General features: G+C 47.0%; 1 protein-coding gene across 2 annotated transcripts in view; it reads left to right on the plus strand.

Annotated features, from left to right (window-relative positions):
- The window catches only part of tbce (tubulin folding cofactor E), a 56,366-nt gene that overhangs the window by 34,294 nt on the left and 7,180 nt on the right, over positions 1–14,892 (plus strand). The window contains exons 12-17 of one of the 2 annotated variants that reach the window (XM_067984128.1): positions 365–517; positions 2,630–2,783; positions 7,001–7,069; positions 8,307–8,366; positions 9,604–9,695; positions 11,641–12,985. In XM_067984128.1, the coding sequence (XP_067840229.1) occupies positions 365–517; positions 2,630–2,783; positions 7,001–7,069; positions 8,307–8,366; positions 9,604–9,695; positions 11,641–11,730 (618 nt within the window). In that variant the 3' untranslated portion in view covers positions 11,731–12,985. Of the gene's footprint in view, positions 1–364; positions 518–2,629; positions 2,784–7,000; positions 7,070–8,306; positions 8,367–9,603; positions 9,696–11,640; positions 12,986–14,892 lie in introns of those variants that run through there. The other variant, XM_067984129.1, reaches the window with a different exon arrangement.

Here is a 14,892-nt window from a genome sequence, read left to right on the forward strand (position 1 = left end):
GCCTTAAAGGGGGATACACGACTACAGTATAGCAGCGGAATAATACATTGTGCAGCGCACAGTATAGCATTTCTTTCCTTCTAAACCAGCCCCCGAGCAGTGCCCGGAGCCGTTGTTAGTGATATAAATAGCTACAGAGAATACCTTAACCGGTAAACACAGTATCCTACAAGTAACTGTGAGTACGCCACAAGAAATTCACTAATAATCTGTTCCGCATAAATCCTGGCAATCACGCTGAGGGAAAGTCTGGTTTATATTCTTGCCAGAAGGCTATAAAATTCTGAAATGTTGTACACCGTGTCTTGTTAAAGGCGAATGTAAAAACATAAACCTCACAGCCAATGTTCTTTGCATTCTCCAGTTTTCAACCGTGAATGAATTAAACAAGTTACAGAGCTTAGAACAGCTGAAATTTAGTGACTACGATTTGGTGGAGTGTGAGAAGAACCCAAAGACTGTGCGACAGCTTATCATCGCAAAGCTGGGACATCTAAACGTCTTAAACAGAACGGACGTAAGTGGCATTACATAGAATTTTACAGCACAGAAATAGGCCATTTGGCCCAACAGGTCCATGCCGGTGTTTCTGCTCCACACGAGCCGCCTCCCACCCTACTTCATCTCACCCTATCAGCATACCCTTCTATTCCTTTCTCCTTCACGTGCTTATCTAGCTTCCCCTTAAATGCATTTATGATATTTGCCTCAACCACACCATGTGGTGACGAGTTCCACATTCTAACCACTCTCTGGGTAAAGAAGTTTCTCCTGAATCCCCTATTGGATTTATTAGTGACTATCTTATATTTATGGCCCCTAGTTCTGGTCTCCACCACAAGTGGAAACATCTTCTCAAACCCCTTAATTTTAAAGACCTCTATCACCCCTAAGCCTGCTCTTTTCTAGAGTAAAAAGCCCCAGCCTGTATCGATTCCTTTGGGGATCATTGAGAGGGACAGTCCCAGCAAGCAGGGTTGGATCTCATAATGACCCTTAACCCTTGGAGTACGTAGGCTATGTTTAAATACGAACATTTCTGTGCAATTTTATTTTCGAATGTTCATTGTTTGACAATATCTAGTGAGCTGTACCTGGAAGGAAATTTGCATCTTTGAAAGCGACAGATGCTGTTTATTATTCTGAGGGTGCCCTGGGTAATTGGTGATCTGAGTGCAGTGTATTCATTGCTTATTAAAGCCTACTTAAGGTCAGATGTGTCATTAGTCTCACACAGAACCGTGACCTTGCATTAAGTGATTGCCCTATGTGTACCCTAGTGTACAGCTGCTCCCCACACGCTATCCCGTGACCTATACAAAGATTATGGGGTGCAGACTTGGGCCCCTTTAACCTCGGCCAGCCGAAGTATTTTCATAGACAATTGCCAAAGCTTTCTGTGTAAGTTATTGCTTTCTGAAACCCAGGGTATGGCCGTTGAGCTGAAAAAAACGTGTATTGCAGCAAAGTGAGATTTCTTAAAGCACCCTTGCCCTTGGTAATCCTCTTTCACTTGCTCATTCATCTTTGTCTCCTGGGTTCACTGGTCTCCCACCCCCCCTCCCACTTTCCCCCTCACAACTTTTCTCTCTTTCCCCCCCCCCCCCCCACTGCTATCCTCTCTGGCTGCTCCACGTTGCCCCATTTTATATATTCTTGTCCCATCAGTTCTCCTGTCCATTGGATATCCTGTTCTCATGCCATTAGTTTGACCAGAATGTCTTTCCCCCTCACATCCCCCCATCCTTTCAGGAGATGGCACCTTGTTGCAGGCATGCACTGGGCTTTCTTCCAAATAACTATGGTCGGCCCTATGCTGCTGCACGGTGGCAGAGACGGCCCTACTGAGGCTGCACCTACACCCTGTGTAGTTGAGTGCCACTTACTGAGAACAGAGCCAACCTAGTTTACTTTATTTTGTTAAGTAGGTATTAGTTAAAATGTCCTCTTAGTTTGCAACAGTTACAATTTTCTTTATTGTCACTTCCCAACATGTGCCTGGGAGAGGGTAGGCTTCTTCCCCTCCCCCTGCACAGGACTAACCCTAGAAAATCGAAGACTGGGGGGGGAATGGGCTGCACTGTAGCATGATTCACTTTAAATAAAACCTCTGGACTCAATCCCACTCTCCTCCCGCTCGCTCCCCCCCCCCTCTCCCGCTCGCTCCCCCAACCCCCTGCTCGCTCCCGCTCACTCCCCCCCCCCCCCCCCGCTCGCTCCCCCCTGCTCCTGCTCGCTCCCCCCCCCCCGCTCCTGCTCGCTCTCCTCTCCCTCCCACTTGCTTCCCCCACCCCTTGGTGCTGTATTTGTTCATTAGTTAATTCTCGCCACCTAAGACCGGTTGTTGTATGTTGACTATAGGCACTGTTGGAGCGTCTGTTCCCATTCAGCGACCTGTGAATCATCCAGTTAAGAAATGGGAGAACTTACCGATAAAGCTTTCAATCTGAAAGTAGTCTGTAAAACCTTTTATCGTGTTCTAATTTTGGGGGTGGAGGGGTGGGGGAGGGGGCGTGAAGCCTCCGATTAACCCTTCAACGCATGTGGTCCATTAGGTCCATGTATTTGTTGTCGCTCCTCACGCAATACGGTTCTCTGTTGCTTTGCTAACGTTGGGATGTTGGTGCAGATTTCGGCCGATGAGAGGAAGGGAGCAGAATTGGACTATCGTAAGAGGTTCGGGAAGGACTGGCTGAAGGCTGGAGGGCACCAGGATCCTGAGAAAAACAGGCCCGATAAGGAATTCTGTGCTGAGCATCCAAGATATCAAGCACTTATTGAGAGTGAGTAAATGGTTAGCTGATGTACTTCACGTTCCCTGATTACATTTAACCAGCTAGCTTCACTTTTGGTTTAGTGACTGATCTCCCAAGCTGTTGAGGCTCGGGGTCAATTGAAAATTTCAACACTAAGATCGATAGATTTTTGTTGGGTAAGGGTATTAAGCGTTACGGAACCAAGGCAGGTAGATAGTTTTTGATACAGATCAGCCATGATCTAATTGGATGGTGGAACAGGCTTGAGGGGCAGAATGGCCTCCATCTATTCCTACATTGGCAAGGGCACAGAATGTACTCTGGTGGGGGACTTAAATGTCCATCACCGAGAGGGGCTCGGTAGCACCACTACTGACCGAGCTGACCGAGTCCTGAAGGACATAGCTGCCAGATTGAGCCTGCGGCAGGTGGTGAGCGAACCAACACGAGGGAAAAACCTACTTAACCTCGTCCTCACCAATCTACCTGTCGCAAATGCATCTGTCCATGACAGTATTGGTAGGAGTGACCACCGCACGGTCCTTGTGGAGACCAAGTCCGGTCTTCACACTGAGGACACCGTCTATTGTGTTGTGTGGCACTACCACCGTGCTAAATGGGATAGAGTCAGAACAGATCTAGCAGCTTCAAACCGGGCATTCATGAGGCGCTGTGGGCTATCAACAGCAACAGAATTGTATTCCAGCACAATCTTTAACCTCATGGCCCAGCATATTCCTCACTCTACCATTACCAACAAGCCAGGGGATCAATCCTGGTTCACTGAGGAGTGTAGAAGAGCATGTCAGGAGCAGCACCAGGCATACCTAAAGATGAGGTGCCAACCTGGTGAAGCTACGACTCAGGACTACATGCATGCTAAACAGTGGAAGCAACATGCTATAGACAGAGCTAAGTGATTTCACAACCAACGGATCAGATCAAAGCTCTGTAGTCTTGCCACATCCAGTCGTGAATGGTGGTGGACAATTAAAGGAGGAGGCTCCGTGAACATCCCCATCCTCAATGATGGCGGAGCCCAGCACGTGAGTGCAAAAGACAAGGCTGAAGCATTTGCAACCATCTTCAGCCAGAAGTGGCGATGATCCATCTCGGCCTCCTCCCGATATCCCCACCATCACAGGAGCCAGTCTTCAGCCAATTCGATTCACTCCACGTGATAGCAAGAAACGGCTGAGTGCACTGGATACAGCAAAGGCTATGGGCCTCGACAACATCTCCGCTGTAGTGCTGAAGTCTTGTGCTCCAGAACTAGCCGTGCCTCTAGCCAAGCTGTTCCAGTACAGCTACAACACTGGCATCTACCCGACAAAGTGGAAAATTGCCCAGGTATGTCCTGTCCACAAAAAGCAGAACAAATCCAATCCGGCCAATTACCGCCCCATCAGTCTACTCTCAATCATCAGCAAAGTGATGGAAGGTGTCGTCGACAGTGCTATCAAGCAGCACTTACTCACCAAAAACCTGCTCAATGATGCTCAGTTTGGGTTCCGCCAGGACCACTTGGCTCCAGACCTCATTACAGCCTTGGTCCAAACATGGACAAAAGAGTTGAATTCCAGAGGTGAGGTGAGAGTGACTGCCCTTGACATCAAGGCAATATTTGACTGAGTGTGGCACCAAGGAGCCCTAGTAAAATTGAAGTCAATGGGAATCAGGGGGAAAATGCTCCAGTGGCTGGAGTCATACCTAGCACAAAGAAAGATGGTATTGGTTGTTGGAGGCCAATCATCTCAGCCCCAGAACATTGTTTCAGAAGTTCCTCAGGGCAGTGTCCTAGGCCCAACCATCTTCAGCTGCTTTATCAATGACCTTCCCTCTATCATAAGGTCAGAAATGGGGATGTTAGCTGATGATTGCACAGTGTTCCGTTCCATTCGCAACCCCTCAGATAATGAAGCAGTCCGTGCCCGCATGCAGCAAGACCTGGACAACATCCAGGCTTGGGCTGATAAGTGGCAAGTAACATTCGTTACCAGACAAGTGCCAGGCAATAACTATCTCCAACAAGAGAGAGTCTAACCACCTCCCCTTGACATTCAACGGCATTACCATCACCGAATCCCCCACCATCAACATCCTGGGGTTCACCATTGACCAGAAACGTAACTGGACAAGCCATATAAATACTAAGTTTACGGGTAGAAAGAGGAAGAGACTTCCCAAAGCTCCAAATGGAACATTTTTTTAATTCATTCATTCATGGGATGTGGGCGTCGCTGGCAATGCCAGCATTTATTGCCCATCCCTAGTTGCCCTTGAGAAGGTGGTGGTGAGCCGCCTTCTTCAACCGCTGCAGTCCGTGTGGTGAAGGTTCTCCCACAATGCTGTTAGGTAGGGAGCTACAAGAGCAGGTCAGAGGCTGGGTATTCTGCAGCGAGTGACTCACCTAACTCCCCAAAACCTTTCCACCATCTACAAGGCACAAGTCAGGAGTGTGATGGAATACTCTCCACTTGCCTGGATGAGTGCAGCTCCAACAACACTCAAGAAGCTTGACATCATCCAGGACAAAGCAGCCCGCTTGATTGGCACTCCATCCACCACCCTAAACATTCACTCCCTCCACCATTGGCGCATCGTGGCCGCAGTGTGTACCATCTACGAGATGCACTGCAGCAACTTGCCAAGGCTTCTTCGATAGCACCTCCCAAACCCATGACCTCTACCATCTAGGGCAGGAGGCACATGGGAACATCACCACCTGCACGTTCCCCTCCATGTCACACACCATCCTGACTTGGAAATATATCGTCATTCCTTCATTGTCGCTGGGTCAAAATCCTGGAACTCCCTATCAGCACTGTGGGAGAACCTTCACCACATGGACTTCAGCGGTTCAAGAAGGCGTCTCACCACCACCTTCTCAAGGGCAATTAGGGATGGGCAATAAATGCTGGCCTTGCCAGCGACAACCACATCCCATGAATGAATAAAAAAAATGTTTCATTTGGAGCTTTGGGAAGCTCTTCCTCTTTCTACCCGCAAACTTAGTCTTTCCATTTGTAGCGTACCGCCTCAAATGGAAACCAGGGTGGCATTCAGCAGTAGAAGAATGTGCGGATATTTCTTCGTTCACTTTTTAATACTATTAGGACGTGGTTTATTTTTTGCTACTTTTAGGTCCCCCATTTGATGCACAAGAAGGTTGAGTAAATATTTTACAGGAGATAAATGTATTCTTGTACACAAGGGGCTGATCAGCCACAGAGTTGTAACTTTTCAGGATGGGTATCCAGGAATGGATTGGAAGATGTATATTACCAAACGGCTAAACTCTTGGGTGATGTCTTGGAGCCCATTCACTATGCTACTGAATACTGAATGTCCTTTACAGCTTCCAAAGGCACATCTGGGGTTTTTGTTAATATTTAAAACCCCCCCAAAATTATTCTTCTTGATTATCCACCGGCCAGCGGCACAGAATGATCCCAGAGCCCAGGGCACCCTTTTGAGATGCAATGAAACCTGTAAGTTACGGACACTTTAGGGACTGTCGTCAGCTATCCTCTTTTTATTTCCAGGTGTCCTTATTTTCAAAATGGTCATTGTACGTACTGTAATAATATTCAATAGAATGGGGAGTTCTTTACCCAGCCATAGTGGCAGAGAAACCGTTCTATCCCAGAGATAGAGCCGTGCAAGCATTCAGTCCCCGGGACAGAGCCGTGCAAGCAAGAACTCTCCCGCTCTTCAAAATAGTGCCGTGGGATCTTATACGTCCACCTGAGAGGGCCTCGGTTTAACGTCACATCCAAAATTATGATGTAACTATCCTCCACTCACTGCATTTTGCTGGAAAAATAATCCTGCTTTTATCGGGAGAAGTTGCTGTAGTTTCAGTCATGAGTTCTGCTTGTTGTAGTTCGTAGATTCTTTTTAAATAGACTCTGTAGACTGTTTGCTGTATTGTGCTGTTTAAACAGACTCTGTTTGCTGAGTAAATAGAATCTGTTTGCTGTAAGTCCCACCCCACCTCCAACTCATTGGCTGACACATTGATGTCAATAGTCATTCCATTTTGGACTTGCCTCTCGCCACTGAAATGCCCAAAGAATGAGATGGACCTGATTAAATTCACCGGCCTAAGCAAACTCTTGCTTCACCGTAAAGAATGAAAATGGTCATAAATAATTTCTATTTGAAGCTGGGCTGATCTTTAATGTTTAGCTTTGACGTGGGGATTACAGGTATACAAAGTTTTCCTTCATTTTCCTGTGCAGGGTATGGACCTCCTGAAGATTCCGAGATGGAGCAGCAAAAGCTCTTTGCCCTGAAGAATCAGCTATTAGGTGAGAACATGCTCGCTGGAAGTGAGATTGAAACTGTTTCAGAAAGCTTCTCAGATTATTAAAATGAATGGAAGATTCTTGGTTCCTTCTGTATTACTGATACTGAGAACTGAGAAGTGTGAGGTGGTGCATTTTGGTAGGAAGAATAAGGAGGTCGAATACTCCTTGGAAAATAAGAGTCTAAATGAGGTAGAGGAGCAAAGGGATTTAGGGGTACAGATACACAAATCACTGAAAGTAGCAACACAGGTTAATAAGGCCGTAAAAATAAAAGGCAAATTAAGCACTGAGGTTAATCTCCAGAGGGATAGAATTGAAAAGCAGAGAAGTTGTGTTAAACTTGTGTAGAACCTTAGTTAGACCACACTTGGAGTACTGTGAACAATTCTGGTCTCCATATTATAAAAAGGATATAGAGGCACTGGAGAAGGTGCAAAAAAGATTCACAAGAATGATACCAGATCAGAGAGGATATCTTTATCAGGAAAGGTTGAACAGGCTGGGTTTCTTCTCTAGAAAAGGGAAGGCTAAGGGGTGACCTTATAGAGGCCTTTAAAATTATGAAAGGGTTTGATAGGGTAGATGTGGAGAAAATGTTTCCACTTGTGGGAGAGACTAAAACTAGGGGCCATAAATATAAGATAGTCACTAATAAATCCAATAGGGAATTCAGGAGAAACTTCTTTACCCAGAGAGTGGTGAGAACGTGGAACTCGCTATCACAAGGAGTAGTTGTGGCGAACAGCATAGATGCATTTAAGGGGAAGCTAGATAAACACATGAGGGAGAAAGGAATAGAAGGATATGCTGAGAGGGTTAGATTAAGTAGGGAGGGAGGAGGCTCGTGTGGAGCACAAACACCGGCATAGACCAGTTGGGCCGAATGACCTGTTTCTGTGCTGTACGTTCTATGTAAGTCTCTCTGCTCTTTTATTCCTCGCACATGCGAGCATAGAATTGTCTATCGCACTCTATGATAATGTTGAGTGTTCATTCACCTTTGCTGCACTGGTACTTGGGCTGTTGTGAACCTGTGTCAGAGGACTGTAAATGCACCCAAACAGCCCACAAAGGTCTGTGCGGTATTTAGTTCTGGACAGGAAGGGTTCTAACTGACTGAAGGGAAAGCACTGTAGCAACTCACTCCTTTCACACACCAGCACAGCCCCAGGGAGGGAGTAGATAAAGTGAGTGGTAAGTGGCCCCTAGAAAATTGTCCTTTAATTTGCCTCAACAGCTTTGAATATCAGATGCCCGGACAGCCCAGATCAGAATCTGTTAGAGAAGAAACTGCCAGGTAAGGAATCAGTTTGTCATCTACGCTGTAAACTCATTACAGTATTGGGGGGTGGGGGAGGAGCACTTTGCTTGTTTTATAATGAAATATAAAGGAAGAGCTTGCTCTTCTAGAGCGCCTTTCACCACCTCAAACCACTTCACAGCCAATGAAGTACTTTTGCAGTGTAGTCACTGGCGTAATGTAGGAAAATCTGGCAGCCAATTTGCACACAGCAAGCTCCCACAAACAGCAATTTGATAAATGACCGAGTACTCTGTTTTAAGTAGTGTTGAAGGATAAATATTGGCCAGGAATGTGTCTTAAAATGGAATCTGGAAACGTTGGGTTAAAAGTAAGACCCTTACAATTAGACAGGATGTATTTCTGTTTAACTTTTCTCACCTGAATTGATTCCCCTGCCCCCCTAATTGTGTATGTTTTCTCAAATATCCACTGATTGTTCCTGGAGTAGAATAGATCACAGCACACTTTAGGAATGGCATGTGTGAAAGTGTCCATAACTTTCTGCTACTTGCCTTCGCACCTAAACCCAAGACATTATTGCAGCAATTTGTATTAAACAAAAAACAGGGATTGTTCACTCCCCAGCAAATGCTGTCTTTTAATGAATACTGGCATTAACTAAGTATGCATTAAGGATGACGAGAATTTTAAATCGAGGTGTTGCTGGACTGGGAGCCAATGTCAGTCAGCGAGCACAAGGGATGATGGGTGAACTCACCAAGTCTCGTTCACCCATCACCCCTGTGCTCGCTGACCTACATTGGCTCCCGGTCCAGCAATGCCTCAATATTAAAATTCTCATCCTTGTGTTCAAATCCCTCCACAGCCTCTCCCCTCCCTATCTCTGTAACCTCCTCTAGCCCTACGACCCTCCAAGATCTCTGCACTCCTCCAATTCTGGCCTCTTGTGCATCTCCGATTTCCATCGCTCCACCATTGGCGGTCATGCCTACAGGTGCCTATGCCCTAAGCTCTGGAATTCCCTCCCTTAACCTCTCTCCTCCTTTAAGACGCTCCTTAAAATCTACCTCTGACTAAGCTTTTGGTAATCTGTCCTAATATCGACTTATGTGGCTTGGTGTCAAATTTTGTTTGATAATCACTCCTGCAAAGCGCCTTGGGATGTTTTACTACGTTAAAGGCGCTATATAAATGCAAGTTGAGTTGTTGACTGGAAGTCTTGAAACCTGTTGTTAATAAACTGAACTGTATGTTTCACCGACTAATACAGACTCCATGACCATTCAGAAAGTGAAAGGGCTGCTGCATCGACTGTTCAAAGTTCCAGGTGCTGAACTAAAATTAACATACATCAGCTCAAAGGTGAGGCATTCCTTATTAAAGTGTCGTCAAACTTTGCTTGGCTCTTTTAGCCATCTCATAACGCAGATGTGAGTTTTGTAAAGGAGGAGTTAGTACCGAATGAAAACTGTTATGTACACGCACGCACACTCTCTCTTTCCTGCACTGAAATCACAAGTGCAACCAATTAGAATTGTTGTCGCTTCCAACACCTTTGGGAATGAGATGTCCTTTTCATTCTATATTGTCAATAACAATCCTGTGTAGAAAGATACAGAAAGCAATCTTTGCAAATGCAGGGCTGACAGTGAGGATGTGTTAAAAAAACCCTTTGACTGAATGCACAGTGTAATAAGGCTAGACAGTCTGACAAACATCTCAATTAAAGATCCATGAGATAATAAGTTTTAAGGATATTTATAACAGTTCAAACTTCACTTGACCTGCGTCAGAGGACTGTAAATGCACCCAAAGGCAGAGTGTCTGTTTGTAAGATGTTTTGTTCTGGGAAGGAAGCATTTGAACTGACTGAAGGGAAAGCATCTTAAATCAGATTTGCAGAGAATCTCGTACTTAAAAATTCATCCTCCGTAGATTAAGATTAGTAACAAAAAAAAAATGCCCCTCCAAAGAGTGGCTTTACCCCTTGAGTGAGTGAGCCATTCAAGAGCAGGAAAGTCCCACATTTGATCTCTGGTTTGTGCTGAGTTAGTAGATCACTGGGTTGTGCTGAGTTAGTAGATCACTGGGTTGTGCTGAGTTAGTAGATCTCTGGATTGTGCTGAGTTAGTAGATCTCAGCCAGAGTTCGGCCTCACCAGGTTAGTGAAGGGAGTGCCTCTGATAGAAACACTTACCGTCGAGGCTGACACATAACAACTGCTTGAATGATGTACCAGATGGCTACTGACACCCCCACAACTGTATCGCAGCAAGGACTCGATGCCCTCGGGAGGGGGCAGACAAAAGTTGGCAAAGGGCAAAAAAAATGTGTAATATCATAACTTTTTGAAACGCGAGAGGAATCAGTGAACAATGCTCCGAACTGGGACTCAGTGCCACATGTAAGAGTTGTGTGTCTTTTCATAGTCCTTGGGTCCTTACAGCATGGATTTGGAAGTGAGTAGAAGTTCAGGGACATTGTAAGGTGTTACACTAACACACTGCAGTATTGTGGGATGTTACACTAACACATTGTAGTATGGTGGGGTGTTGCACTAACGCACACCAGTATTGTGGGGTGTTGCACTAACACACACTGCAGTATTGTGGGGTGTTACACTAACACACACTGTGCAGTATTGTGGGGTGGTACACTAACACACACTGCAGTATTGTGGGGTGTTACACTATCACACTGTGCAGTATTGTGGGGTGGTACACTAACACACACTGTGCAGTATTGTGGGGTGTTACACTATCACACTGTGCAGTATTGTGGGGTGGTACACTAACACACTGTGCAGTATTGTGGGGTGTTACACTATCACACTGTGCAGTATTGTGGGGTGTTACACTATCACACTGTGCCACACAGTTTCCCCTCAGGTTGAGTTCCCATCTCAGCCTGTCCCTCTGGGAGCTGCCCTGTGCAGGTGAATCACTTCCTTAGAAGAAGGCAGGGCTCATTGGGCAGAGGTATAACCCACTGTGCTAGCGTGCACCTGGTAGGAGCCAGTTTCTGAGTTCGCAAGCAGCTTTCCCTGGGTGTGCCTTCTCCAGCCAGAAGAAAAACTGAAACAACACTTCGTAATACTGATACAAAATATTTTTTTACACGTCATTTTTGAGCATTATAAACATTTACAATGATACCGCAGGACAGAGCAGATTTATTGTTGAGCAAACAAACTGAATTCCCGATGAGAACTTATTCAGTGAGGAAAAATATGTTTGTTCTTTAAATGAAAATCTGCATCTGCTCTGAGTTACAGACGTAAAGTAGAACTGATCTTATTTTTTCTTAGATGGACATGGAAATAGATATGGATAATGACCTGAAGCCTCTTTCATACTACTCGATAGAGAGTGGAGACTGTATATTAGTGCGTTGGTAGTTGCATGTATCTGGCATGTGACATATACATATGAAGAAAAGGACACAGAGCCTCGAGAGAAGACACTTTGCAGCACGATCCCAGCACTCTGTTGCAGATGCATGATATCCCGTCTGATACATGCCGCATGGCAGCTTTGGGAGGATAGTATTCCCTTATGCCGTTACCTGCTGGCTAATTACCTACTGGTGAACGGCGATTTCTTTTTGTGCCAGTCTTGAAGCTGCAGAATGTGATGCGAATGTTACAAAGTCCAAATTATAAATTGCACCTGTGTCAAAACTCTTGGCTTTTTATTTAATTGTTTTTGGTATTATTAAAAACTGGAAGCTCAGTGTAGTTTCTTTAAATGTAAACAGGACTGAAGGTGCAGTTTATAATACAGTTCTAAATTAACATGTTTAGCGATGGCACCTAATGTTTACCAAAAATCCTAATGCAGACTTTGAGTGGTTAATCTCATTCTGGAACAATGTTTGCTCTTTGTACAGCAGTGGTTCTGAACCAGTGATGATTTGAAATGAGCTGAAAGGTTCAGTGTTAAGTGTCTTTTGGTGGTTGTGGCCTTTGGCCTTGATGTTGCTGCATTGGACTCTCATTCGGAGGCTTAACAAGCATTTTAAGTTCAGCTACCTTCTACAGGTGAGGTTGGATGATTCTTGGCTGGGCCCTCCCAAGATTTGTCCCATCCCCTGCAATGTGAACTGTGTGGTAGTCAAAATGGAACCATATTGGTAGTGACTGTGGAGAGGGTTCATGCTAAAGTGGCCTGGCCTCCCAGCTGTAGTTTGTGGAGGAGAGGGGAGGGGTGGGAGAGGGGCCATGGTAAAGCTTTAGAAGGAGAATAATTTTCTACACATTACGGGGTGTGGGGGGGAAGAGACATTCTAAATCCTGTTTAAAATGAATTCCAACGGAGCACTGTCAAAGTTTCAGCTGTTTAGGAAGCACTTAGTAATAGTTCACAACTGAGTCACGAGTTTAAGGTTGTTCCCACCGTGAACTGAGTAGGTATTTAACCCTTTAACATTTTTTTATCGGACATAGTTTTGACAGTTAATGAAATGGACTGGTATTACAGATTTTTAACATCTATACAACTTACCATCACCACTCGATCCAATTCGAGACTTTGTCTTTGAGTGAGAGACTATAGGAACAGCTAACAATTGAAGGGTTACATTAAAGTGCAATTCCCCCCCCCCACCCAACTGTGGTGTAGAGAGATGTGGATTCACAATCCCCCCCCCCCCCACAGTGTGGTGTGGAGAGATGTAGATTCACAATCCCCCCCCCCCAACTGTGGTGTAGAGAGATGTGGATTCACAATCCCCCCGCCCCCCCACAGTGTCGTGCAGAGAGATGTAGATTCACAATCCCCCCGCCCCCCCCACAGTGTGGTGTAGAGAGATGTAGATTCACAATCCCCCCCCCCCCCAGTGTGGTGTGGAGAGATGTAGATTCACAATCCCCCCGCCCCCCCCACAGTGTGGTGCAGAGAGATGTAGATTCACAATCCCCCCCCCCCCCAGTGTGGTGTGGAGAGATGTAGATTCACAATCCCCCCCCCCCCCAGTGTGGTGTGGAGAGATGTAGATTCACAATCCCCCCGCCCCCCCCAGTGTGGTGTGGAGAGATGTAGATTCACAATCCCCCCCCCCCCCAGTGTGGTGTGGAGAGATGTAGATTCACAATCCCCCCGCCCCCCCACAGTGTGGTGTAGAGAGATGTAGATTCACAATCCCCCCGCCCCCCCACAGTGTGGTGTAGAGAGATGTAGATTCACAATCCCCCCGCCCCCCCCAGTGTGGTGTAGAGAGATGTAGATTCACAATCCCCCCGCCCCCCCCAGTGTGGTGTAGAGAGATGTAGATTCACAATCCCCCCCCCCCCCAGTGTGGTGTGGAGAGATGTAGATTCACAATCCCCCCGCCCCCCCACAGTGTGGTGTAGAGAGATGTAGATTCACAATCCCCCCGCCCCCCCCACAGTGTGGTGTGGAGAGATGTAGATTCACAATCCCCCCGCCTCCCCACAGTGTGGTGTAGAGAGATGTAGATTCACAATCCCCCCGCCCCCCCACAGTGTGGTGTAGAGAGATGTAGATTCACAATCCCCCCGCCCCCCCCAGTGTGGTGTAGAGAGATGTAGATTCACAATCCCCCCGCCCCCCCCAGTGTGGTGTAGAGAGATGTAGATTCACAATCCCCCCGCCCCCCCCCCACAGTGTGGTGTAGAGAGATGTAGATTCACAATCCCCCCGCCCCCCCCACAGTGTGGTGTAGAGAGATGTAGATTCACAATCCCCCCGCCCCCCCACAGTGTGGTGTAGAGAGATGTAGATTCACAATCCCCCCGCCCCCCCACAGTGTCGTGTAGAGAGATGTAGATTCACAATCCCCCCGCCCCCCCCAGTGTGGTGTAGAGAGATGTAGATTCACAATCCCCCCTCCCCACAGTGTGGTGCAGAGAGATGTAGATTCACAATCCCCCCGCCCCCCCCCCACAGTGTGGTGTAGAGAGATGTAGATTCACAATCCTCCCCCCACCCCCCCACAGTGTGGTGTAGAGAGATGTAGATTCACAATCCCCCCGCCCCCCCCCAGTGTGGTGTAGAGAGATGTAGATTCACAATCCCCCCGCCCCCCCCACAGTGTGGTGTAGAGAGATGTAGATTCACAATCCCCCCCCCCCCAACTGTGGTGTAGAGAGATGTAGATTCACAATCCCCCCGCCCCCCCACAGTGTCGTGCAGAGAGATGTAGATTCACAATCCCCCCCCCCCCCCACAGTGTCGTGCAGAGAGATGTAGATTCACAATCCCCCCCCCCCCCCCACAGTGTGGTGTGGAGAGATGTAGATTCACAATCCCCCCCCCCCCAACTGTGGTGTAGAGAGATGTGGATTCACAATCCCCCCGCCCCCCCACAGTGTCGTGCAGAGAGATGTAGATTCACAATCCCCCCGCCCCCCCCACAGTGTCGTGCAGAGAGATGTAGATTCACAATCCCCCCGCCCCCCCCACAGTGTGGTGTAGAGAGATGTAGATTCACAATCCCCCCGCCCCCCCCAGTGTGGTGTGGAGAGATGTAGATTCACAATCCCCCCGCCCCCCCCACAGTGTCGTGCAGAGAGATGTAGATTCACAATCCCCCCGCCCCC

This window comes from Heptranchias perlo, chromosome 5, assembly GCF_035084215.1.
Source record: "Heptranchias perlo isolate sHepPer1 chromosome 5, sHepPer1.hap1, whole genome shotgun sequence".
NCBI classification, from domain to species: domain Eukaryota; kingdom Metazoa; phylum Chordata; class Chondrichthyes; order Hexanchiformes; family Hexanchidae; genus Heptranchias; species Heptranchias perlo.